Source organism: Diospyros lotus, chromosome 1, assembly GCF_014633365.1.
Source record: "Diospyros lotus cultivar Yz01 chromosome 1, ASM1463336v1, whole genome shotgun sequence".
Taxonomy (NCBI): Eukaryota; Viridiplantae; Streptophyta; class Magnoliopsida; order Ericales; family Ebenaceae; genus Diospyros; species Diospyros lotus.
Window position 1 is genome coordinate 37,886,223 of NC_068338.1, and position 24,724 is coordinate 37,910,946.

Sequence of the window (24,724 nt, forward strand, 5' to 3'; positions counted from 1 at the left end):
AAATGCAACATTTGCATCCACTTAACAAGTCGTTCTTGTTGAACCTTCATTGCTTCTTTCCTTTTCATCATTTATGGTATTAGAATAGGATTTCTTTATTTTATTTTATTTTTTAAATTATTCGTAATATGATGACATATTTAGTCAAGTTCAGTCTTTAAATTATTCATAATCTTCCTACCCTACCAACGTTTTTGGCCATGAATTGCTTCTAGCAGCCAAATCGACTCTTAACCGAAACACACCACCACCACCCATTCGTTGCTGCTGCCATTACTACTACTAGTCAGTCAATGATTTCATTAAGCAATTCAAAACTAAAATTCCTCTCTTCTTACCCTGCCCGCACTTATGACACTCGTGACTTTTAACACTATGAGGATGCTGATTGTGTGCAATTTATTGATAAGAAATTGACACCTTTCATGCAAGTCCTCCAAACTGTGAGATATTTGGCCAGGTCTTGGGCTTGCCAAGTTCTTATTCTTAATTTCTCAACAAAATTAACCAATATTAAAGAAATTAATCCATGGGAGAAATTAAATCCCTTTGCTGGTTCAATTGGTTGAACTAGCACAATTCAGGCACTTCATCCGCCTGAGCGATATTTACTAAAAGTTTGGCTCCCATTTTTTTATGGCTAATTTTGTACCAGTCTACCTGACCAGATGGGTTATCAATCCAATCCGACTGATTTCTAAAATAATAAAAAGGAAAACTAAGAGAGTAATATTTTGACAATTATAATTTAATAATTCATCCTAACTTTTCTTTTTCCATTTTAAATTAATATAAAGATTTAAGTTATAAGAATTTTACCCACGTAGCCATACCCGACTAGACTTGACCATCATCTTTCAACACCATGCAAAGCAGCCAACTGCCACGCGTCCATCTTCTTCATGTGCCACCACTTGCTACGTTTCAGCAACGTGGCAACCCACCTTCTCAGCCTTATCAATGCCACCCAGGGGGAAGAGAAGAGACAAGAGAGAGAGAGAGAGAACTCCTTTCTGTTTTGCGAATTGGTGAAAGCTTAGGAAAATGTCCGGAGATGAAGCGTGGAGGAAGAATGCAGACACGCACAAGATGAGCCCTGAGGAGGTGAAGAGGGCCGGAGTGGAGGCCTCCAAGCGGCCTCCAGGCCACCATCCAGGGGAGGTGCTCCACCAGCGCCGGAAGCTTCCCCGCAGCCCCACCACCATGGCCCTCGGCGGCTTCCTCATCGCCGCCACCATCGGCTACTTTATACTGTACTCCAAGAAAAAGCCCGAGGCCTCGGCCGGCGACGTCGCCAAGGTGGCCACCGGCGTCGCCGGGCCGGAGGACACCCATCCCCGCAAGTAATCTGTTGATGTAGGTTGTAAATTGTATACGGCAGGCATATTTCTCTGTTTTCTTCACTAAGCAGCAGTAACTAACGTTAACTTTCAACAAATACGTTGCAACTTTATGAGTAGAACTTTGCTCATCCAGACATGCGGGAAAGCAAGACATAGTATAACTCACACACACACACAGAGGCATCAAAGGATCATACAAAGATTTCACCAGAATTTCTTTTCTTTGAATCAGCTTCGGCGAGATGACGGGTTCTAGGTAACAACAATAAAAAATGCCAATGCCCCGCAAAATCTAAAGCAAGTCATACGAGCTAGCTTAGCTTTTGAAGACAAGCACATACCTGTCGCTTTAATTATATAAATGCATGTCGAAATCATGAAAACCGTCAACTGTGTATATCATTCTGGCAGATGCGTTCCTCTCGCAACTGGATCCTGACAAATTAAAGCACGAGGTACATTTTTGTCATGTTCTCTGTGGCAGTAACAATAATCCAAGGACATTGCTTTACGTGTTTACCTTTTTGTTTGAGGAATTGTTTTCTATTCTCACCCTTGATAAAGATTTAGCTAAACATGTATAATTCGAATAAAGAAAAAGCCAGGCAGCAGCTTCCTTGTTGCCATTTTGATTTCTGGACTAACTTCTATTTGATCTCTCTAGCACACAAGGATGTTCACTTTGCAACAACAAAAGCAAATTCTTGCATCCTTTTCAGCAGGGAAGCTTACATAACCACCTAATAACTCCATGCCTCAAATGTATGTTACTGTTTAGTAATTCCAAACCTTTGAAGCTGCATATCCTATTATGCGTTCCCAAAGGCAAAGGCTTCTAGGACTAAGTGTCAAAGCCCTCAGCCTAATTAGTACAATTCCAAAACTCTCAGGGGAACTTCACTTCTTAATTGTACCGGAACATTGCCACTTCACTGCGACAGATTGCACAAGTCCCTATGCTTGTCCCTATTTGCTATCGAAGTAAATATCAGATGGAAAAAAGGAAAATGAAAGAGGAAATAACTTTAGAACTTACGGTACAGGAGCGTTCGGAGAAGAGAAAAATGAGAAAAAAACACGATACAGAACATGAGCATCCTAATTTTACCCTCAAGGTGTGTTTGAGAGAGTTCTGATGGAATTAGATAAAAGGAGATTGTCATTATTTATTTTGGAGGGATATTAATAATGGAATGGGATTGGGATTGAGTGGAATTTTTTTTAATAAGTTGCACTTTGTAAAGATCGAATTGAATGAAAATAAAGACAAATGTTTTGATTTTGTAATATGGCCAAAATTAATGTTAATATTTATATATTATCTTTTTACATAGTTAATGAAGGATATTTTATTAAATAAGTCGAGGGCATATTTCGTTTTCACGCCACTTGCTGATGACTCCCAGCCCAAGGGGCCTGAGTCGCTTCAGTGGCCTTCAGAGACCTCCACCAGGCGGGGACAAAAGAATATAATAAATGGAAAAAGATATCAAACCCAAAATCGCAAACGAAACAAAATGGTTATACAACATGTCAAATTTTCATTTTCTAAAATAAAAACGAAAATTGGACACAAAATTAAAATGAATAATTTTGTCAAACTGAACTGAGTGACCACTTTAAAGACATTTATTTAAAATTATAATACATCAATCACCCTGATGCAATTACAAAGACCTTCTCTATTATTAAAAATCAACATCTTACTTCCATAATTTTTTTTTCTTCTGTGCAGTAAAATTTATAAGGAAAAAAAAAGTACCGCCAACGGCCGTCGCATCTGTGGGTGAAGTTGGGTTCTTCGCGAAGAACCCAATCGCTTGGTTCTTCAAAATCAAAGAACCCAGGCCAGGGTTCTTCGATTTGAAGAAAGAGGGGAAAGAGAGAGCGAGAGACAAAGAACAGAAGATACCGGAGAAGAAGGGTTCATCACGAACAATAAATCCCAGGTTTGATTATGGGATTTGCGAACCCTCGGATCGATTCAGCCAGAGAGATTTAAATAGGGAGGCATTTTTGACACTTTAGAAAGTTTAACTTCTGTGATTTAACGGTAAGGGTATTGGATGATTCAAGTTTCAAATCTCAAGGGAAGTTTATGTAATTTCTCATAATTAAATTATGCCAAACCTCAAGGTGGTTAGCGTTTATCCTTCATCTAAAATCTTCCACCTAATGTTGACAAATCTAATGGGCAAAATAGAATTGCGTATTTAGGTTGAATCAAGCCAAATGATAATGGATCATAAAGTTTAAAGCTGCTATCAAAGATGCAAGCCAAGACGGGTTGAATTTATAAACTAGTACAAGCTAAGTTAAATGGCTGCTCAAGCAAAGCTAAAAAGCTGGCACGAATGTGGTTGAATCAAGCCGAATGTGACATAGCCACTGAAATGCCATTCAATTACTGTAATGGCATTAGCTCTTGCCGGATAGCTGCTGAAAAACTATATCTATAATGGGATTCAAGCTAATCTGGATGAATGCTTATGCCCAACGTCTCCAGCTACAAAATCCAATACTGAATCATCACCACCACCCTATGTCAAAAAACATTACCCAACACTGAATCACTCTCTATATTACCATTATTTCCCTTCATTTATCGTAGTCAACCTCTTAAGATAATTATATAATAGATAGGTGTGTTCCTAGTGTATAAGGTATACAACTCTTTTACAAGTAGCAAAAGATCAAATAAATAACCACGCCTTGTGCTCAGCTTTTACCGCTGAAGCCAGGGTTTCCCATTTGTGCTTTGCTTCGACATGAAAAGGCACCAGAATTGCGCTTTGTGTTTTAATTATGCGCAAACTTGCTTCAACACTGGCCTTGAGAACCTAGTTTCCAAAAATGGTATCAAAGCATGGTACTTAAAGGTTTCTCATCTCCAAAATTGTTGCTAGGAAAATTTTCCAAGTGAGCTGAGAAGAGGTCTTGCGACATTTGGAGGAGAAAGGTGTAAAGATATTTTGGAGGAGGCTTTTGACAATCAATGAAGAAAGGGAGCTGAGAAGGAAAGAGGAAGAGAAGGATAAAGACTTACCAGAGCATCGTTGATAATTAGAACAAAGGTAAAATCTCACTTTTACTCGTTTCTTTCGATTTCTTGCCCTGTTAGACCTTAGGAAGCCTCAAGTACAGAACCGGCTGAACCCGCTGGGGGAAAAAAGAGGAGGCTCAAAGGCTTTATTGAAATAAACACACGGCTTAAAGCCCTGAATAGATGTAGGGGCCTAGAAGGCCCCAACCAGACCCAAGCATGGGTCAACCCAGACCCACTAAGTCTGAACCAAACAGATATTTAACCTAACCCATTTTAAAGGAGAATTTCTATTAATTATACTTTGGCACCTAGGTATCAATTATTCATTCACTCTCAACCGTCAAGTTTTAGAAAGCGATGAAAAGTCCCCCAATTTTAAGGATTTTGTACTGATATTATGCCCTTCATAAATTATAATTCAGTTTTCAAGAATTATTGTGATAGCTGGATTTTAGGCTCTGTGTTTCTGAAGTTTATTTTGGGGTTCACGGGCTCACAGCTGGTCATTCTACCCGTGGGGAAGGCACAACAACATCCTTTTTACTTCAGATACAGGGATTTGCCAACAGAAATAAGTCTGTTATTAGACCTCCTCCATTAAATGAAACTAATTAGGCATATTGAAAGGCATAAAACTTAAGCACTGAACAGTGCAGCATGAGCACCAACCAAGCAAAAGGCCTTCAAATGTTTAAGGTAGAAAAAAAATTGAAAGCAACACAAATATCAAGAAAGGCTTTCATATTTCTTAAAAGCAAAAGGCTTTCAAGAAATATGAAACAAAATAAAAATGAAACAAAATTGGCCACAAAATAGATAGGGATATAAATCAAAAAGTACCATCAATCCATGGGTTGGTCATCTTCATTGAAAGCCTCCGGCTGTAAAGGACCTTTAAAACCACTTTTATTATCACCAAGAAGCTCACGGGCTGCTTTTTCAAGAAATTCCTGGGCTGCAGTAGAAATAGATTGCTTCTCAGATGACCGGTGTTTCCGTTTTTTATGGGCACTTCTGTCCACGTACTTAATTTTCGGTCCTTCTCCTCTCCTGATATCCCTCAAACTCTGCCTCTGTTCTGCAAAAATAAAATTCTATTTCAGCAAAACATTACGGAAACGTAAAGATATTCACTGCCACTGATAAGAAAGTGAGATTAGCTACCTTGGGTTAGATCAGGCAATGAGTGCTCAATAAAACGCGTTGCTGCCTGGTAATTCAAGGTAGTTGATGGTCGAAGTGGTGCTTAAGAAGAAGGAGAAATTGCAATCAGTGACATAAATAAAAACCACTAAACTTTTAAACGAAAAGTAACCAATAAAGAAATCTCTAAGCAAATCTGAATTCCAGATCATACAGATGCCACATCAGTTTTTTATGTACTAAATTAGATGGCTTATCCTTAGACAATCCAGACTGTTGGGCAGTCAAATACCAGCATGAGCAAAAGACAAGTGTAGCGGAGATGAGGATGTTAAGATGGATGTGCGGACATATAAAAAATGATAAAATTAGAAATGAAGTTATTCGTGATAAGGTAGGAGTAGTGCCAATCGAGGAGAAGATGAGAGAGACTAGATTAAGATGGTTTGGTCATATGAGAAGGAGACTAAGAGACGCTCCTGTGAGGAGAGTTGATGAAATGGAACAATTAGTCACAAAAAGAGGTAGATATAGACCCAAGAAGACTTTGGGAGAGACATTAAAATTTGATATGAAATATATGGATCTAAATGAGGATATGACAAAAGACAGAAATACATGGAAGTCTAGAATTCATGTAGCCGACCCCACATAGTGGGATAAAGGCTGGATATGTTGTTGTATCCTTAGACAATCCAGACACTATTGTTGCCGTTGTCATTTAAGATAGGAATTGAAGCGAGGGGGCTTTTTTTGTTTTTGTGGGTGGTCAGGTGGGGTGGGGTGGGGGGGTTACATAACTATATAGCTCAATGTTAAGGGGGGGGGGGAAGAACAGCCGGTTGAACAAGCCTGGCTCAACTATCTGTGTTATAATTTTTTATTTAATCTATAGTGCAACCGTGTTGTATTGATTTGGTTAGGGTTCTTTCCTCTTCGATTTCTCTTGATTCTTTCTGGTTCAAACACGATCTCTCTTACTCTTCAAACTAATCTCTCTTTGAATCTTTGAAGATCAAACTGACTTCTCCCCCTCCATTCTTTCTCTCGTTTTGGTTAGAGACTCAAAAAAGCTAAAAAAACCACACTTTGATTAGGGCATGTTATTCCGCATTTCTCCTCTTTAATTCTTCATCTTTCTTTTATTTTCTTCAAAAATACCCCTTGAACCTAACCGCCTTCAATTGTCATTCATCAATGCCAAAGTCTTCTTTTTTCAGCTCCGGTGGGGTAAAATCCAGCCTTTTTTTATTTGCTTAGAAAATTCTGGCTTCCCAACTTGTATGTGCTTCACAACCTTCAGTAATATTGTAATTTCTTCGTGTACATTAATTTGGGTTTTCACTTTCACTGATTTGTTGAATTGTTACATTTTTTTCTCTAAAAGATTCCTTAATTGACAACATTGCTGATTGTTGTATTGTATGTGATTTCTTGACTGGACTAGGTTGGAACCGCAATCAAAATCACAGTTCTTTTGCAGCCATGGATTGTGAGGAATGCAATTTGAATCCCAAGAATGGGATCCCAAACTGTGTATGAACTAAAGTTAAAACAATTTCAAATTGGGGAAGAAAATTAATGTTGGAATATTTTTCAAGTAAAATCAGGTTAAAAAAAAAAAAGAAAAGAAAGCTTCCTACCGCCTTTTCTTATCTATTCAAATGCATTTTTAATTATATACAAACCTGATTACATTTGCATTGGATTCCTCCATAATAAGACTACAAGGGAATTTGGGACTCTCCATAGCTAGCTTCTTGAGCAAACATGGGAACTCAAAAACAGAGGTGATATAAACTTCTTGTGAAGTTGAAATGGATTCATTCAAAGATCGATTTTTCAAAGTGTTGGCTGAGACCTGCAAGGTAGCAGCAGATGCTACTACATCAACTGGGTCTCTCTCAATCAAGGCCCAGGTAGGATGACATGCTACTTTGGTAAACATTGTCAATCCAATGCTAGTTTCATTTTACAATTAGTAATAATAATGTTGATTTAATAAAAAAAACTCCTTCCATTTGAGGGTAGTCACTTGCATACTTCTTTTTTTTTTTTTTTTTTTTTGGGGGGGGGGGGGGGGGGGGGAGGGGAGGTGAGAGGGATTCAACATTCTTCGTCAAAACAAAGACAACGAGAGACCAAAAAAAAAAGAACTTTTTCAAAGACCCTCATACACTAGGGACACCCTTTATAATCTTTAGATGAGTGGTAGAGATTATTGTTTGGACATAGTACTCCACTTTTGCAAGGAATAGCTATTTGAATTCTTACGCAAACAATCTCTACTTTGGGTGGTTGTGAACGAAATTGAAGTGTCATTGAATGCATTCATACCAAGAAAAGAAATAAATTGGAACACAAGAGGTTAAATGATCTACATTGAATTAATATAATTGTTGATCTTTCAAAACGAGTAGCATTTCATTTCTTTTTTTTACTTTAATTATCTTCCATTGTTTCTAAGTTTTCTTGTAGCAATTTTTTATTATTATTATTTAGAGCTTATTCCAAGATGTCATATGACCCCATTGATTATAAATGCATCGATTGATGGACTTTTAGATTGAGGACGAAGAACGACCAGTAATTTTTTATTATAAAGAACTTGAAAATGTGATTTATGAAGAGAATGCATTTCAAGTTAGTAATGAAGATTCAGAGCTTTTTGATCAAGGTATAAGCAATTTTATACAACTTTTATAAGAAAAAATAAAAAAATGTTAATAGAATTTGTAATCACGCATTCTTAATGTCTTATTCTTTGTTTTACTTTTTTCCCCCTTTTTAGATGATAGAGACGATACCAATATTTTTGGAAATTTGGGATAAACATCCTTATGATGATTCGTAATTTGTATATTACTGTGGATGGATGGACATTTTCCCCTGATTGTTGCTTTTATGGACATTTTTGTAATTGCTGATACATGGGGTCAATGTTATGTGATTGTTGATTTGAATGGTCAACACAGTGTTAACTTCATGTTGTTGTATGGATATGGATTTTTTTTTAATGTAATAGCACATTACTTGATGAATTTAAATACCTTCCAATTTGGGAGGGAAGAAACTTCGGAGGTTTTGAGGGGAAGGAGGGATGGATCTCCTCCCATCCCCTTCCCCTCCTTGTCTGTAAAATGGTTTGACAACAAAATTGAGGCAATTTCAATTAACAAAAACACAAGGAAAATTGAAGGAATGAATAATGAATATTACCTTTACTCAGGTCAATGAATCGCTGCAGTTTGTCTTGGTACAAGCTTAATCTCTCCTGTGTACAAACCAAAAACAGCAAGCAGAACCCTTATATTAAATCCCCAATTCCAAAAACCCAATCAACCAAAATCCACAAATTAAGCAACACAAAATTCAACAAAGCTAACAACACACATCAAGCTCAATTGAGAAACGCGCATATGACATAAGACAAATTGAAAACAAGACATAGAAGAGAATAGGAAGCCATACAAGCTCTGATTTCACGGGGTGATCATCCGGGTGAACACCATTACACCTCAACCTCACTGAAACCGTGAATTCAACTCGAATTAAATTCAAATACAGAATACGGACCCCGATAAGACGAAGATTGAGTAATGAATCGTAAGAAATTACAGGTGAACAGAGTCGTGGTGGCCTTGGCTAGCAACAGGAGAGACTGAGCCCGTTGCAGAGGTTGCAATTCGCCGAGAACTTCAGTGTCGCAGAGAGATAAAAACTCTAGAAAATGAGTTCTGAATTCTTTAATGTTGCGAGATGTTCTCTTCACCGCTTCCATTACCGACTCCGGCACTGCTCCACTCTCCTCCCCTCCTCCGTCCATTGTTCTATCGCCCTCTCTATACGCACAGCTATGTGTTAATTATCGTATATAGCGCCTTCTCCCTCGGGAATCTAGGGTTTTGAATAGGTTTCGCGCTGCGATGACGAAGAGTTTTTCGTTGTTGCGGCGGGTCAAAATTGATTTTGGCTAGGGGTTACCTCGGAGAAGAAAGAGGGTTTAGGCAACTGATTAGGGTTCGGGTTCGGTCGGTGAGCGACAGAAAAAGATACAATGTCGCGAACCCTATACATGGTATCTGATGTACCTTTCTGCTTTTTGAGATAATAGGAGACAGACCCCTCCACTTTGATAATATTGCTTGATTTCCCCGCAAACAACCATTATTTTCGAGGGAATGATGTATGATCAAATTTAAATAGATGAAAAAAAATAATTAAGTGTCAAAATGATTAGTATATATTAGAAAATGTTAAATAAATTATTATATTTTTTAAATTAAATTAAATTAATTATTGTGATATATGTTGTTAGACTAACTCAAATTATGCTTTATATTTTTTTACCTACTATATTATAAATAATTTATTTTCTATTCTAATTTTATCTTAAAAAATATGTTTGCTCTAGTTATATTTTTTATTTTTTTGTATTTGACTCTTTATTTTATTTATTTATTAATAAATTTTAATTCTATTTATTTTATCTTACGTATAATTTTCACTGCTAACAAAATTTATTATTTATTTTATAATATAATCATATTTAACATATTTTTAAATCAATTTACTAATATTTTTAAATAAAATTATTTAACAAAATTGTTTGAAATAATTCCATAATAATAAATTTAATAATCTTATTGAGTAACTTTTACAGCCACTTTTAGAATCAAATTGAAACATTACATTGAAAACTTTTGAAAAAATATGATACAAATTTTATGCTATTTGGCTCCGCAATGAGATAATTCACTAATGTATAATTTTGTATTAAAAATTATAAATATATTTAACATAATTCTCTCTAATTTAGATAACTAGTCATATTTTGTTTAAAAATTCAATTAATATAATTGTAGGATTATCTTTTAACACTTAATACACAAAATAATCAAATACATGCATACACAAAATCAATAATCAAATATACAAATTAATCAAATGCATATATACACAAAATCAATAATCAAACACACAAATATACAATATAACTCATCAAATATATAAATAAAAAAAATCTTCAAAATCAATGATTTCACAAACCCATATATGTTCTCGTTGTGGTCGTTGTTGACGGATTTGCTGCTCGTCACCGATTCACTACCACTACATCCGCTTGTCGCCATAGTTGCCAAATCTAATGGTTGTCGCCTCACTTGGTTTATTGTTTGTCGTGTCATGATTTATATATGTTCTGCCACATCTATCAATTGTATTATTTTGCGAATTTCCTATTCCAAACGATCAACTAAACCTCTAATTTGTGGATTTATTGTAATCGATGGTCTCTTTTAACATTGAGATGGTCGTTGTAGGGAGAGATAGCGATTATGGTTTGGCCCAAAATCGATTGCCAAATTTGATGAGGGAATTGAATTTCGTTAAGACTTTAACAAGCGAACTTGTTGAGAACAAGTAGTGTTGAAAGCTTTCAAATTAATATTGCTTATTATCTAAATAGTTTGACAATGCGATGGAGACAATCTTAAATGATAATGACAAATCTGTCACTATACTTTAATAAAAATAAATTATAATCTTTTTATATTACATTAGTTATTATGGTAAATATCATATTTTAATAATAATAAATAATATTTTAAATGAAATTTTAATTCAAAAGTTATACCCAAAACACAAATAAATTTATAACGGTGACGATTGTGGATAATGCAAGAGAGGAAAAGGACATGGCTACAAAAGAAACGATATTTGATGTACCCAACCATCGACGTTTCTTACGGCTACCAAGTTCCCAATTAACCGATAACCTGTCTCTCTCCCTCTCTCGACAATTATCTTTGGTCGCAGGGAGACCCAATTCGTATCGATGTATTTTGCTTTCTCTTTGGCACTTCCACGAACACCGGTTATGCAAGTTTGAATTGTTTCTGGTAATTTATCTATGGCTGCGAGTGTGCTCTGCTCCTCAAGAATTTGCTTCAGTAATGTCGACTACACTGCTAAGACTGACAAGCAGTACGGTTCAAAGCACATCGGGTTAGTAGAACGAAGAGGTTCTGGAAGTTTGAAGGTTTTTCCTCGTGGGTCTACGGCGAATTGGAAGAAACACAGGAGAAAGAAGGCGGGTCTTTGTGGGTTCATGATGAGAAGTTCAAATGGGGCTAGAATTAGCATGTCTTCGGATGAGGCATTTGGGGCTTTGAAGTCAATTTCAGACCCAGATGAGGTATTTTCTTTCTTCATGTCGGTTGCTGAGCTGCCCAATGTTGTTCACACGACTGAGACCTGTAATTACATGCTTGAGCTCTTGAGGGTTCATAGGAGGGTAGATGATATGGTGATCGTGTTTGATTTGATGCAAAAGCAAATTATCTACAGGAGTTTGAATACTTATTTGACCATATTTAAGGGTGTTGGTGTAAGAGGTGGGATTAGGGCTGCCCCATTTGCACTCGAAAGAATGAGATTATATGGGTTTATTTTGAATGCTTATTCCTACAATGGGTTGATCCATGTACTTCTTCGTTCTGGGTACTGTAAAGAGGCTCTAGGGGTTTACAGAAGAGCCATATCTGAAGGGATTAAGCCTAGTCTCAAGACCTACTCTGCCCTTATGGTAGCTTCTGGGAAGAGAAGAGATACCGAAACAGTCATGGGCTTACTCAAAGAAATGGAAAGATTGGGGTTGAGGCCAAATGTTTATACTTTTACTATATGCATTAGAGTTCTTGGGAGGTCTGGGAAAATTGATGAGGCATATCGTATTCTTAAAAAAATGGATGATGAGGGCTGTGGACCTGATGTAATTACTTATACGGTTCTCATTGATGCTCTCTGTAATGCAGGAAAACTTGATAAGGCAAGAGAAGTGTTTGCAAAGATGAAATCCAGCCATCATAAACCTGATCGAGTAACTTACATCACTCTGTTGGATAAGTTCAGTGATTGTGGAGATGTGGATGCTGTAAGAGAATTTTGGAGTGAGATGGAAGCTGATGGTTATGCTGCAGATGTTGTTACTTTCACAATACTTGTTGATTCTTTGTGCAAATCTGGGAATTTTGATGAGGCATTTGATACCTTAGATAACATGAGAAAGATGGGAATCGTGCCAAATCTTCACACGTATAATACAATAATTGGCAGGCTTTTGAGAGTTAATAGATTGAATGAAGCGCTGGAATTTTTTGGTGGTATGGAATCTTTAGGCATTAAACCTACAGCTTACACATACATACTTTTCATTGACTACTATGGAAAGTCAAGAGAACCTGAAAAAGCTCTTGAAACTTTTGAAAAGATGAAAACTAGTGGAGTTGTTCCTAATATTGTTGCTTGCAATGCATCTTTGGACAGTCTAGCAGTAATGGGTAGGCTTGGAGAGGCAAGACAAATGTTTACTGGACTTAAGAAGATTGGGCTTGCTCCGGATGCTATAACCTACAACTCAATGATCAAGTGTTACAGTAGGGCTGGGAAAATAGATGATGCCGTTCAATTACTCTCTGAGATGATGGAATATGGCTGTGAACTTGATGTGGTCAATGTGAATTCTTTGATTGACTCTCTTTACAAGGCTGGCCGAGTAGATGAGGCATGGGCAATGTTTTACAGAATGAAGCAGATGAGACTTGCTCCTACTATTGTGACCTACAATACATTATTGGCTGGATTAGGGAGGGAGGGGAGGGTTCAAGAGGCCATTGAATTATTTGAGAGCATTACTGCACAAGGATGCCACCCAAACACAATTACTTTCAATACACTTTTGGATTGCCTTTGTAAAAATGATGAGATTGATATGGCCTTGAAATTGCTTTACGAGATGAGAAAGATGAATTGCACTCCTGATGTCTTTACTTACAACACTGTCATTTATGGTTTAATCAGAGAGAACAAAGTTAATGATGCATTCTTGCTCTTCCATCAAATGAGGAAGATGCTATATCCTGATACTGTAACTTTGTGCACACTTCTCCCAGGTATTGTGAAGGCTGGGCGGATTGAGGATGCTTTTAAGATCACCGAGAGCTTTGTTCACCAGGTAAATAGTCCAGACAGATGACTCTTCTTGGGGAGATTTGCTGCAAGGAATTCTTAGCCTAGCTGAATTAGATCAATCAATTTCATTCATTGAAAGGTTGGTGCTTGAGGGGCTTTGCAGAAATGACTCAGTAGTCTTACCTCTTTTGAAGAGTATGTGCAAGCATAAGAAAGCCCTTGATGCCCATGAACTTTTTATGAAATTTACCAAAGGTTTTGGAATTCAACCATCATCGGAAGCTTATTATGTACTCATTGAAGGGCTTCTAGATGTTGATGCTACTGGATTGGCTTGGGGTCTCTTCAAGGAGATGAAGACTTCTGGTTGTGCTCCAGATGTTGGCACCTACAACTTGTTGCTTGATAACCTTGGGAAGTCTGGGAGTGTTGACAAAATTTTTGAATTGTATGAAGAGATGCTCCACAGGGGATGTAAGTCTAACACCATAACTCACAATATAGTTATTTCTGGTCTTGTAAAGTCTGATAGATTAGAAGAAGCAATAGATTTATACTACGATCTTATAAGTGGAGATTTCAATCCCACTCCTTGTACATATGGCCCTCTCATAGATGGTCTTCTAAAGCTAGGAAAATTGGATGAAGCTAAGAATTTCTTGGAGGAGATGGGGGATTATGGATGTAAACCTAACTGTGCCATCTACAATATTCTTATAAATGGGTATGGCAAAGCAGGGGATCTGGAAACTGCTCGCGAGTTGTTTAATAGGATGATTAAAGAGGGAATAAGACCGGATTTGAAGTCGTACACCATTCTTGTGGATTGCCACTGCATAGTGGGGGAAGTGCAGGATGCTTTGCACTTCTTCAAGGAATTAAAGTCATCTGGCATTGATCCTGACATAATTTCCTACAACCTGATGATCAATGGCCTTGGGAAATCAAGAAGACTGGAAGAAGCTCTCTTGCTGTTCAATGAGATGCAGGATAGAGGGGTTATTCCTAACCTTTATACCTACAATTCCTTAATATTCAATCTTGGGGTTGCTGGAATGATAGAGGAAGCAGGGAAGATGTACGAAGAGCTCCTACTTAAGGGCCTTGAACCTACTGTCTTTACATATAATGCTCTCATCCGTGGATATAGCACGTGTGGTAATACTGCTCGTGCATATTCAGTCTATGAGAAGATGATGGCTGGAGGCTGCAGCCCTAACACTGGGACATTTGCTCAGCTTCCTAACTAAGCTGGGGACTTTTAAGGTTACTCCAAAGCCTCTCGGGATTCCAGTTTCTGATGCTGACTCAATGAACCCTAGGTATACTTCTGTCAGTCAATTTTTCTAACACACACTACCTGTTTCCTTAACTGAAATTTTGCTAAATTTGTTTCACTCCAGGGGTGGTCCAGCTTGATTGTACTTGGGTCATTTTGGGGCAAAGAAGTGAAATCGGATTTAAGTTTTGAGGCAGCTCATTTTGGCACTCTGGGCCTACTTGCACCTGCAAGGTTGGCAATGAGAGTTCTGAATGTTCCATTAGTTTGAGCCTTGAGGTGCATTCTAAGGCCCTTCAAACTGCTGCACAAGAAGAATTTGTGAAGATTCACATATTTATTGTATATATATCCTCCTTGGGTTCTGATTGTAACATAATATCTAACATGTAAATGCTTTGTTAGGCCTTATTAATCTCTTCTGGCATAATTTGATCCCATGTGCAGTGAATTTTTTCTTTGGAATAACTTGCTTCTTGAATCAGAACCATATAAATTTTACATCTGAATCCTGTATTGCTTCTTACTGTCTTGGGCATATAGTTTATATAGAGCCACATAGATCGTGTATCCCTTCTTTTCTGATCCTTTGTTCCCTTTTTACTTACTAATAAAAATACTATCTAATAAAATTAATTTAGGTCACTCCTCGAGGTTACACTAGTTATTTTTAATTAAAAAATAGAGTAAATTTTATTAGGGTTGGTGACAAAAATTGGCACTTATTTTTTATTAAAATAATTGTTAATGAATTCGACATTAACACAAGAAATATTACTAATAGTTTCTTAAAACTTATATTACCAATTTATTATAATTATTTAAAATATCTCTAAATTTAATATACATTAGGTAAATTTTAGTTGTAAAGATAAGATGAACTTTGTTGTCATTGTAATGTCACGTAAAATTATGTATAAATGAATATAAATAAATAAATAAATATGAAAGAATGAATAGTATAGGTAAGAATAAATAAAATGAGTTGAAGATTGAAAATGGAAGAAATTAGAAATTAGTGAGTTTTGTTGTTGGTATAAATAATATAAAGCGGGCGGGGATTGAGAGTGGCTGAGGGTTTGCAAGAGTGTGGCAAATAGCAATCGGAGAGAGAAGAATGGCGTGGAGAGCCAACCTATCTCGCAATCTGAAGGAGCTTCGAGTCCTCTTTTGCCCTGCTTCGCCTGCCAGTTCATCAGCTAGGTTCTCTCTTTCTCTCTCTCTCTTCAATTGTCCTCGTGTTATCTTATTGATTTTGATGAGGCATTTAGATTCCTATTTGATCTTTCAAATCTCTCTTGTGCAGAAATTTCATAGAGAACAATTACAAGGATCTGAAGAAGTTGAACCCTAAGCTCCCAATATTGATCCGCGAATGCAACGGGGTTGAGCCTCAGCTTTGGGCGAGATATGGTATGAAATTACGTATCTTTCTCTCTTACTTGCCTTATGTTGCCTTAAGAATTTCGATGTTTCTGCACTGGTAAGAAGTTTCTATGCTATGTTTGCGTCTTGGATTTAGCAAGAGAAGGGGGAAACGGAAGGGGAACGAACTTATGAGTATTTATCTGCGCACCATACGAAAAAAGAGGAATTTTTGTGACGGGTGCCTACTCTTTTTCTCCATTTTATAACTTTTTCCTTGCTGATTTCCCCTCCATAAATCCAAGATCCACCATAGGATTATTTGTTTTTTGGTAGATATGTGAATCTTTAGTTATATTTGAAAGGAAATAAATGGACCGTTAGAGATAATAATATTAATAGTAAAATAAAAAGGAAAAGAATGATCTGCAAAACACACAAAATATCAAAATATTAAAAAGAGAAAAAGAAAAATGCATGCAGTAAATTGGTATATCAGAGAACAGGGATTGCAATGCCATAAGATTTAACCACTTCCATCTGCAGGAGTTCATGATGAATTATTTCTGCCCTGTGTATGTGGTCTGAAAGATAAATGCTTGTATAACTTTAAGTTTTGCTATTATTATCAAATTTTGTCACTGGAAAACAAGTGCTTGTCCCAGATAGGAATTTTTGCTTCTTGCACACCCAAGGAAAATTGCAAATTACCTGCCCTCCTTTGTAGCAGTACCAAAAAACCTTGTGTCCATGTTCTTAGGGGTTTATTTAATGTGTACCCGGGCAATCCCATGCTGTTTTCAGATCTCCACATTACTTGCTGATGTTATTTTAGTGAATGAAATTAAAGAAGGTGAATCCTAAATTTCAACATCAGACAGTAGCTCTAGAATTAAGGAGTTCTAAGGCAGCCCCCAGGGCATAGGTCGAGCAGTTGGGCAAGCGATATGCCGGCTTTGCACCAGTGGGTCGTGAGTTCGATTCTTGTCCCTGCACAGTGAGGCAAAGCATCACACCTGCAATTTACCTCTTCTGCTGAAATTGAGGACACGAGCAGCGGGCAGTCATCCCAAGGAGTTCCAAGGCAGATATAACTAAAGTTAGAAATGTAGAATGCAACTTTAAAAAAAGACTAGGAATGATGTGACAAATAATATTGAAGGTTAAGCAATTTTGGTATCTAAGTTATATTTTATATAGGTACTGAGAGATCGGGTTGATGTGATCTATCAAATTAAGGCAAGATGGACTAAGTGGAAGAATGTCTCAGATGTTTTTCCTGATTGATGTATGTATACGAGATTGAAATAAAACTTCAATTGGCAAGTGTAAGATCAAGCATGCTTGTGTTAGTGTGGCTGCAGACTGTTGTATGGGTCTTTTTTTTCCTTGATCTCTTCAAGTTGGTTGCAATAAGGAAGTTGTGGTGTTAGATGATTATCCCTCCACTCAGGAATGCATTATTTTGTTTCCTCTATTAGAAGAAATCTTCAACCCTTGGAAGTAGATTCCTTCATTGCATTTTCTGGTTTGCTCCATCTGTCACCTTTTAACAGGCCAGGGACATCTAGGTTTAGCAGCCATTCGGAGTAGGACCTCTCTAGACGCTTGTTCTATAATATCCTTTTGACTGGGGGGTCCTTCCCTCTAGAAGATGTGTGTGGAAACCAGTGCTTCCCAAAGGTGGCTTTTTTTTTTAGCAGACAATGCCTTGTTTGTTGCTGCATCTCAATTGTCATAACTTGAGGAAACGACACAATTTGTTATTCGCTAGGCTACTTGTATAAGCAGAGAAGAAATTCTGTTGATCACCTAGTTCATTTCATGGCTGATGGTCTACCTTTTTGTCTATTGAAAAGCTAGAATTCCTTTTTTTTTTTTTTTTTTCAAATTTCTTCCTGAAATAAAATTTCTACTTGTCTCTCTCTGCTTCAAAAAGAAAAAGAAAACAAGAAATCTCTGTGTGAATTTGTGCATATGGTGATGCAGAGTTGTTTGGGGTAGATCTCTATATAGGCTGGCAGGGCACTTGGGCTTATTAAGCTGTCAAATAAAACTTCCCACCTAAATAAACAACTTTTTTGTGATTCTATGGGCATTGCTTGTATGTGGTTAGTGCAACTAAGTAAGCTCTTTTATTTAGGAAGTAAGAAGATAATTTTTTTTTTTTATCATTTATGGTATTGGATCCATAAGTTGTTTTTCCCTTAAAAGTTACAACCATGGGTTCATGCTACAATACTGTATTGTTTTGGAAAAAGGGATAGTAAGTGAGGATTGCTAGGTAAAGTTTGAGCTAGCAACATGATATAGTAAATTTTTAGATTTCCTTATTAATTGCTGTGTTGGCAGACCAGTACATGAGACTAATGCAGGATTTAGGCTTTGTTTATAGGAGAGATTTACTAATGGAGTGGAATCCAAAATATTTTCCTTCTTGTTTGGGAGAGTAAGGATGGAAACTAATGGAAAATGTTTCTCCTTGTTTGGGAGCATAATGGAAATGGATGGAATGGAATGCAAGGATATTAAACAACAAATAACCATTATACCCTTTAGTGAAAAGATAGAGTGTGATTAAGTCTAGGGAAACTTTGAGCTTTTACAAACCTATTAAGGTTAATGTTGTCAAAACACAAAAGTAAGTTTTCCATCCATTCTCCCATTTGGGGAAGACAAAAAGCTGGGCGTTGGATGGAAATGGATATATTTTCTATTGATTTTCATTCCATTACTGTTGTTTCTCTCAATGAGAAGAACACTCTTCCATCCATTTTCATTCCATCCCCTCTTCCAAAAGCATTGTTAAGGTGGCAATGTTCCCACATCTCAAGGCTTGGAGGACCCACGGTATCCGGTTTGAACCAGAGCAATCTTATTTCCACACCAAGGCACTTTCCCATTAATCACTATATGCTCAAAGTTATTTATCAAAGTCTTTTTGTGTTAGATGCTATGTATAAGATGTTATTGAGATTAAAATTTGTCTACATGGAAGGCACATGGGCTGATATATTAGAAAAGTTTGTATACATTGTTGGGCCATCTAGGATGTCTAGTTCAGGTCTTGTTATATATGTTTTTCCTATTATTTCAACCACATAGTTGGACATGAAGGGGAGTCCAATCAAATTATTGTGGCATTGACTTTGTTGGGAAGAACACTTTATTTTGACTATTTTTAAACGGCTCCTCTAATTCATTACGTGTTAGATGATGCTCATGATACCTGGTAACTCTGTCTTTTTGTTTGCAGATCTTTCACTTCCACAGTGCTCCCTGTAAACTTCGATGTCATTCTTCCTAAACAAAGTAGTTCAGCTTTTCTTATTTTGGTATCCAGTTGTAACCATTCAATGAAATTGATTAGTCTCATATACAATTTGAAATGCGTTGTGTGATAGCTACTGATTATTAGGTTTAGGTTACCAGGTACCATGCGTATGCATCACATCACATCTGAAAACATGATCTGACTCCATATTTGTGTATGATGATTGTCTATTTCAAGCAATACTTTCCTTTGATAGTTTATGGAACCCACATGTAACATGAAGTTGGTTTACATTCTGAATTTTGTTATGCTACGTCTGATTTGAAAACAGATATGGGAGTTGAGAGAGGGATACGTCTGGAAGGAATGACAGAGGCTCAGATCTTGAAAGCACTGGAGGACCTTGGAAAAGTTGGTGCAGCTCTTAAAACTTGATTCTGCTGCTGCTTCCCGGATTTAAATAACTCAATATCCATGAAATCTCTAGAGTGGATGGAGCTATCCAACTTTGTATTTGGACGATGAATATTACCAAGTTGAAATACTCTGCATGAATACTTCGATTAATTCATAAACCAGCATGTGCCAGTGGCTCTGATTAATTCAAATGCTTTTTACCCTGTTCGGGAGGGGATCCCGAATGTTGATCATGTTTGGATTCCAGAATTTGTATTAGTGTATTAATAATATTATAACCTGTTTTAAGATTCTAACTGCTCTGGAAATTCTTACCCTACATGTCAAAACGAAAAATTTAGCAACATTTTCGTAATTATATATCATTTTAGTAGGTGTTTTATTTTTTAATATATGGTTCATTATCGAGTTGGTCATGCTCTGCAGAAATCCTTATCTGTACAGTGTTATCCTTTAACAGATGAGGTTTCGTTCTGTTGCTTTGCCAGACGCGGGCATGCGGGGGTGGGTTGGGGGGCCACGCTTGGGTTTATGCCCTCTCTCCTGAGCCGACATCTGCTGTTTCAGTTAGCTATCCCCTTCCTTATTCATCCAATCAAAATTAGCCACGTCACCCATTATTCAACAGTAATTATTTTAAAAAAATTATAAAATCAAACAAAAAAAAATTGTAAATGACACATCAATATGGCTGATTTTCATTGAATGAATAGAGAAGCAAACAGTCAACAGAGACACCAGATCTCGACTCTCATTCCTCTCATTTTAATTTTGTTCGCGTTGAATAAATATTATAATAATTTCGTTAAAAGATATTGGGATGCAAATTTTAAACTTCCAATCATATGGATCAACGATGATATTCTCTCTCAATAGGATTATGATAATCCATGCAATCAAGTGCACCAAATGCATGGCCAGACAAGAAAATTATCTCTTTAGTCCATGCATTAGATGGTTGGTTCAGACTTTACATGGGCAAAAGAGAGACAGTTTATCGCTTCGACGCGTGCTTTCTGTGTACAAATTCGCCGGAATAATTATTATCCTTCTCCATAAGCCCATGTATGTATGGTAATAATGGCACTAGTTAACCAATAAAAAAATTGTAATTATTAGATTTATTTGCTTCTCGATTACTATTAGTGTACTTTTTAACTTGGATGTGTTAAATTTGAATAATTTAATTGATCGTAACTTTGCAATATGCATCTCATCCATCAAAGGAAAAAAGGCCAGTCCACACTTACTGGAAAATAACATTCGTTATTTGTTAACACCATTTTTAGTAATTTAATTTGACGTTTACAATCCCTACCTTTTAGACATCGTAGTATATGAATCATATGTAGGGTCCGCCAATGACTATGTATAAATATATTTTTTAAAAAATAATTATATAATTGTAGAATTCAATTCAACTGTTGAGAGCGAAAGAAAGTGGTGCAAATAGAAATTTTCGAAACCAAACTGGCATCCGACGTGGCAAGAAGAAGGTTTTCACAGCTACACTGCAACAACCGATAAGGAAACAGTGGCCATTAATCAGTCTGCTTTTTCTGCACTCTCTCTCTCTCTCTCTCTGAACCCTTCTACGAAAACAAACACAACCTTCTTCTTCTACCTCTCCGATGGCCCAGTTGGATCAAAATTTATTTAGGAGAAAAATATCCAAAAAAGAAAAAGAAAAAAAAGAAAGATGGAAAGACAGAGGAGAAGGAAAGGTGGTCTCTTCTATTGCCCTTCAACCGCCACTAATATCCTTCTCTCTATAGGTCTCCCACTCCGCACCCGTATGGGTTTCCTTCAGTTTCAACATTCATGCTCTTCAAATAGCCATCCTCTCTCTCTCTCTCTCTCTGTAGAGATATATATATATATATACACACGCCCATATATATCTCAAACCCCGAACTTTTTCTGCCTTTTCTATCTGGGTTTTTGTTTTCTGGGAATATTCTGCGATTTTTTCTTTGTGGGTTTGAGAGACACTGACGGAAAGCGATGAAAAGGTCTTTTGTGGGTCTTCATCACTCTCGCGCCGTCGATGAAGAAGCCAGGACTAGACTCAAGCATCAGACGCTATTGGAAGAGTACTTGCAATTACAAAAGGTCAATTTATTCCACAGTATTCAAAACCTAGGGTTTCTCAATTTTATGTCTTCTGTATAAAATTTTGGCTGTTGTTATGTTAAATTGCTTATGTTATTTGTTACTAACGAAATCATAGGTTGTTTTCTGAATGTTGTTGCTCTGATGAAACCCAATTATGCGATGTCTTATGAAGTGTTATGTAATCTCATATTTACATCGGCGAGAATTGGAGTTTTTGGTGGCTTTAGGGTTATAGAGTGAATTTAGTTTCAACTTTCAATTCATGGCCTCGTTCCAACTTTCTTTCATCTCCATCATGTATGTAGGAGTTTGTTTCGATGAAGAGAAAGTTGAAGACAGTGATGAAAAGGAGAGATACCCTTGTTGCTGAAGTCCGGTATGAACACTTGTCATCTTACTTTGATTAAGCTTGAAATATTGTTAGAAGGAATAAATTTTGGGAAGTGTTAGTGATTCGGGATTATTAATTTTGAATAAATTTCAGATTTTTGGCACGAAGGCGTCAATATTTATTGAAAACCCAATCTTTGAATCTCAAACTTGAAGATCATCCCCAACCACAAAATTCAGATACACCGAGTAAAATTCTCGAAAAGAATAGGAAAGGTATTATCAAAGCAGCTGCACTGGGACACCCTTATTTAGGCTTGGTTTCAAGTCAAGTCCAGATATGGTAACCGTGTTGAAAATATAAAAAATTATATAGAAATCTGTGGTTTGTTATTTGTATTGACTAGTCTTTGTATTGCAGAGAGTTGAAGAGAAGGAAAGAAAAGAACGAGAACAGTTTGGTGGGGAGTCATTGACGATAGATCACAACTTGAGGAATTGGTTGGCTCATGAGAAAAGAGTGGGCAAGAAGAAAATCTCATGGCACGATGAGATTTCTTTGAAGGTCTAAATCTAAATACTCATTGTTGTGAACCAAAAAAATGGTTCCATTTTGGCACAGCAATAATTCTTTCTTTTTTTTTTTAAATCATTTTTCTTCTATTTTTGTAGTTCAATTTGTTTGTTCTTGGATGCCCTCCATTTCTCTTAGGGTAAACTGTAAAGAGAAAATATTATAAGTTTATTAATATCACATGACCATTTTTGAAACTGCTTCAATCAAATTCTAAGGTTTAGGTTTCACCTTCATGCTTGTGTTTTCTTTCTTTCTTTCCTTTTCTATTTTGGATGGTTGATCTTTCATGCCTTTGTTGCCAAAGCCAATTGATAGACTACAAAACTCGTCGATAAATTCCTGGTGTTCTTAGCTTGATGATTTCTTTTGTGTGCAAATCTGCCCTACCTTTTGCCTATTCATTGAACATGACCACACCTTTTCCTGTGTAAAGTGATAGCCTAGGTAGGCATGAGCTTGGCTGAATGATAGATTTTTGAACTGCCAGAGCTGGGAGCAGTAGTTCAAGCTTAGTTCTCTTTTCACTGAAAACTTAATGTCCTTTTAAGATATTTCCTAATATATTTGCTTCCAGAGATTAAGGGGGGTGAAAACTGAAAGTGCTTGTTTGGTTACTGTTTTTGTAATTCTGAGCAGTGTGTTTCTTATTAAGTTCTTGGATTTTTGTTTCCAGCTATTCTGATATGAATTGGGAATCCTTTTGCATTACCAAAATTTATGTGTAGTATTTATTACCCTCTTTTGCGGGTACTCTTATTTCATTCTTGATAAATGTGTTGATCTTAGAAGATCTGGAATGATTTGTTTCTATGTACCATCCTCTGCTTCCTGATTATTTCCTTATTGTTGATGCAAAATGTAGCAGTGAATTTGATTATATTATTTTCTGTAAGTCCAATGGTAATTATCTCTCGCATAACCCTGTATACAAAAATGTGTGGTGAAAGATCACTCAGCTAACTAGAGGGATTAGTTATCGTTGCATGATATTCATTCTGTACAGCAAGTGAAACTTAATTTGATTGAGAGTTATGCTTACTCTGAACTGAATTGGTAGAAACATCAAACTCAGCTATCTGGTTGGAAGCCAGAGATGGTGGAAAGATTAATTGAGATGGGGCCTAGCCTAAAAGCTTGATTTATGGAGCAACTAAGAAAGAAATATCAACCCGAGCATCATTTGGCTATCTAGCTCCAGGAAGATAAAGATTGTTATTCATTGCAACTGGAGTGGAACTAACAGATCACAATGCAAAAACAGAAAAAGAATAGGCTGAAGGGTTTGATGTAATCATATTCTTAAAATAACAAACTGAAATGGAAAGAATGCAACATAAATTGTCCAATACCTTAACCCCAGAGGCAGCTGGGAAGCAAAACCTGCTATCATGGGGAGGTTACTGGCACCAGTTTCTTTTACGCTTTGAAGTCAATCCTCCTTTATACTCCCTTTCCTGGTAATCCTGATGTTTCAAAACTTTGCCATGGTCCATAGAGATCCAGCACAAGTAACTAGCACTTGTCACGGTAAAATAGGATTCTTAAACCATAATATTCAGATCTTTCCTTTGAACCAGTCCTATGGGCAAAACCAAAATAACACTCCATGTACAGAAAGATTAAACTACAGAAACAAAACAGCATCTATAAGGAACAAGTAACAAGGCCTCACAACAGAGGAGTCAATAGAAAAAGACATCAACAGAATTCGGTGAAGGTTTTAATTCTTGCTATCCAAGCTTTGCAGAGGGCACCTTTCAGATGGGAAGAGTAACAGAATTGTTGAAACACTTGAACTATGATCTTTAAGAGAGGTCTTTGAGCTCTTTAGTGCATGCTGACAGGCACTGAATACCAGCAGCAC

The 24,724-nt window shown here is 36.8% G+C and overlaps 5 protein-coding genes across 8 annotated transcripts; 4 read left to right on the forward strand and 1 right to left on the reverse strand.

Moving 5' to 3' along the window:
- Window positions 1–1,044: 1,044 nt before the first annotated feature.
- On the forward strand, window positions 1,045–1,428 carry LOC127799990 (uncharacterized). Its single transcript, XM_052334338.1, has one exon. It carries the CDS (start codon window positions 1,045–1,047, stop codon window positions 1,345–1,347), a length of 303 nt encoding a protein of 100 aa, XP_052190298.1. The 3' UTR covers window positions 1,348–1,428.
- On the reverse strand, window positions 1,067–9,587 carry LOC127799975 (uncharacterized). 2 transcript variants are annotated; one of them, XR_008022695.1, is made up of 7 exons: window positions 9,151–9,587; window positions 9,004–9,059; window positions 8,752–8,806; window positions 5,554–5,634; window positions 5,230–5,467; window positions 1,685–1,778; window positions 1,067–1,348 (listed from the first exon to the last, which is right to left on the reverse strand). XR_008022695.1 is itself a non-coding variant. In XM_052334308.1 (6 exons), the coding sequence occupies exons 1-5, from the start codon at window positions 9,356–9,358 to the stop codon at window positions 5,232–5,234; spliced, it is 636 nt and encodes a 211-aa protein (XP_052190268.1). In that variant the 5' UTR covers window positions 9,359–9,587; the 3' UTR covers window positions 1,480–1,778; window positions 5,230–5,231. The 2 variants fall into 2 exon arrangements, 1 of the variants encoding a protein (XP_052190268.1); XM_052334308.1 differs by lacking the exon at window positions 1,067–1,348 and having other exon boundaries at window positions 1,480–1,778.
- A 1,653-nt stretch (window positions 9,588–11,240) lies between these two features.
- Window positions 11,241–15,291, forward strand: LOC127799994 (pentatricopeptide repeat-containing protein At4g31850, chloroplastic). Its single transcript, XM_052334344.1, is given in 3 exon segments — window positions 11,241–13,573; window positions 13,575–14,825; window positions 14,907–15,291. Coding segments are annotated over 2 exon segments (3,309 nt in total). The 5' UTR covers window positions 11,241–11,443; the 3' UTR covers window positions 14,754–14,825; window positions 14,907–15,291.
- Window positions 15,292–15,818: 527 nt separating this feature from the next.
- LOC127800001 (NADH dehydrogenase [ubiquinone] 1 alpha subcomplex subunit 2) lies at window positions 15,819–20,134 on the forward strand. The gene is made up of 3 exons (XM_052334357.1): window positions 15,819–15,985; window positions 16,089–16,195; window positions 19,753–20,134. The coding sequence occupies exons 1-3, from the start codon at window positions 15,900–15,902 to the stop codon at window positions 19,854–19,856; spliced, it is 297 nt and encodes a 98-aa protein (XP_052190317.1). The 5' UTR covers window positions 15,819–15,899; the 3' UTR covers window positions 19,857–20,134.
- A 1,230-nt stretch (window positions 20,135–21,364) lies between these two features.
- On the forward strand, window positions 21,365–23,054 carry LOC127800027 (uncharacterized). 3 transcript variants are annotated; one of them, XM_052334426.1, is made up of 4 exons: window positions 21,365–21,950; window positions 22,259–22,329; window positions 22,438–22,559; window positions 22,705–23,054. In XM_052334426.1, the coding sequence occupies exons 1-4, from the start codon at window positions 21,843–21,845 to the stop codon at window positions 22,710–22,712; spliced, it is 309 nt and encodes a 102-aa protein (XP_052190386.1). In that variant the 5' UTR covers window positions 21,365–21,842; the 3' UTR covers window positions 22,713–23,054. The 3 variants fall into 3 exon arrangements, with proteins under 3 accessions (XP_052190386.1, XP_052190368.1, XP_052190378.1); XM_052334418.1 differs by having other exon boundaries at window positions 21,368–21,950; window positions 22,438–22,626; XM_052334408.1 differs by having other exon boundaries at window positions 21,366–21,950; window positions 22,438–23,054.
- The last annotated feature ends 1,670 nt before the right edge of the window (window positions 23,055–24,724 follow it).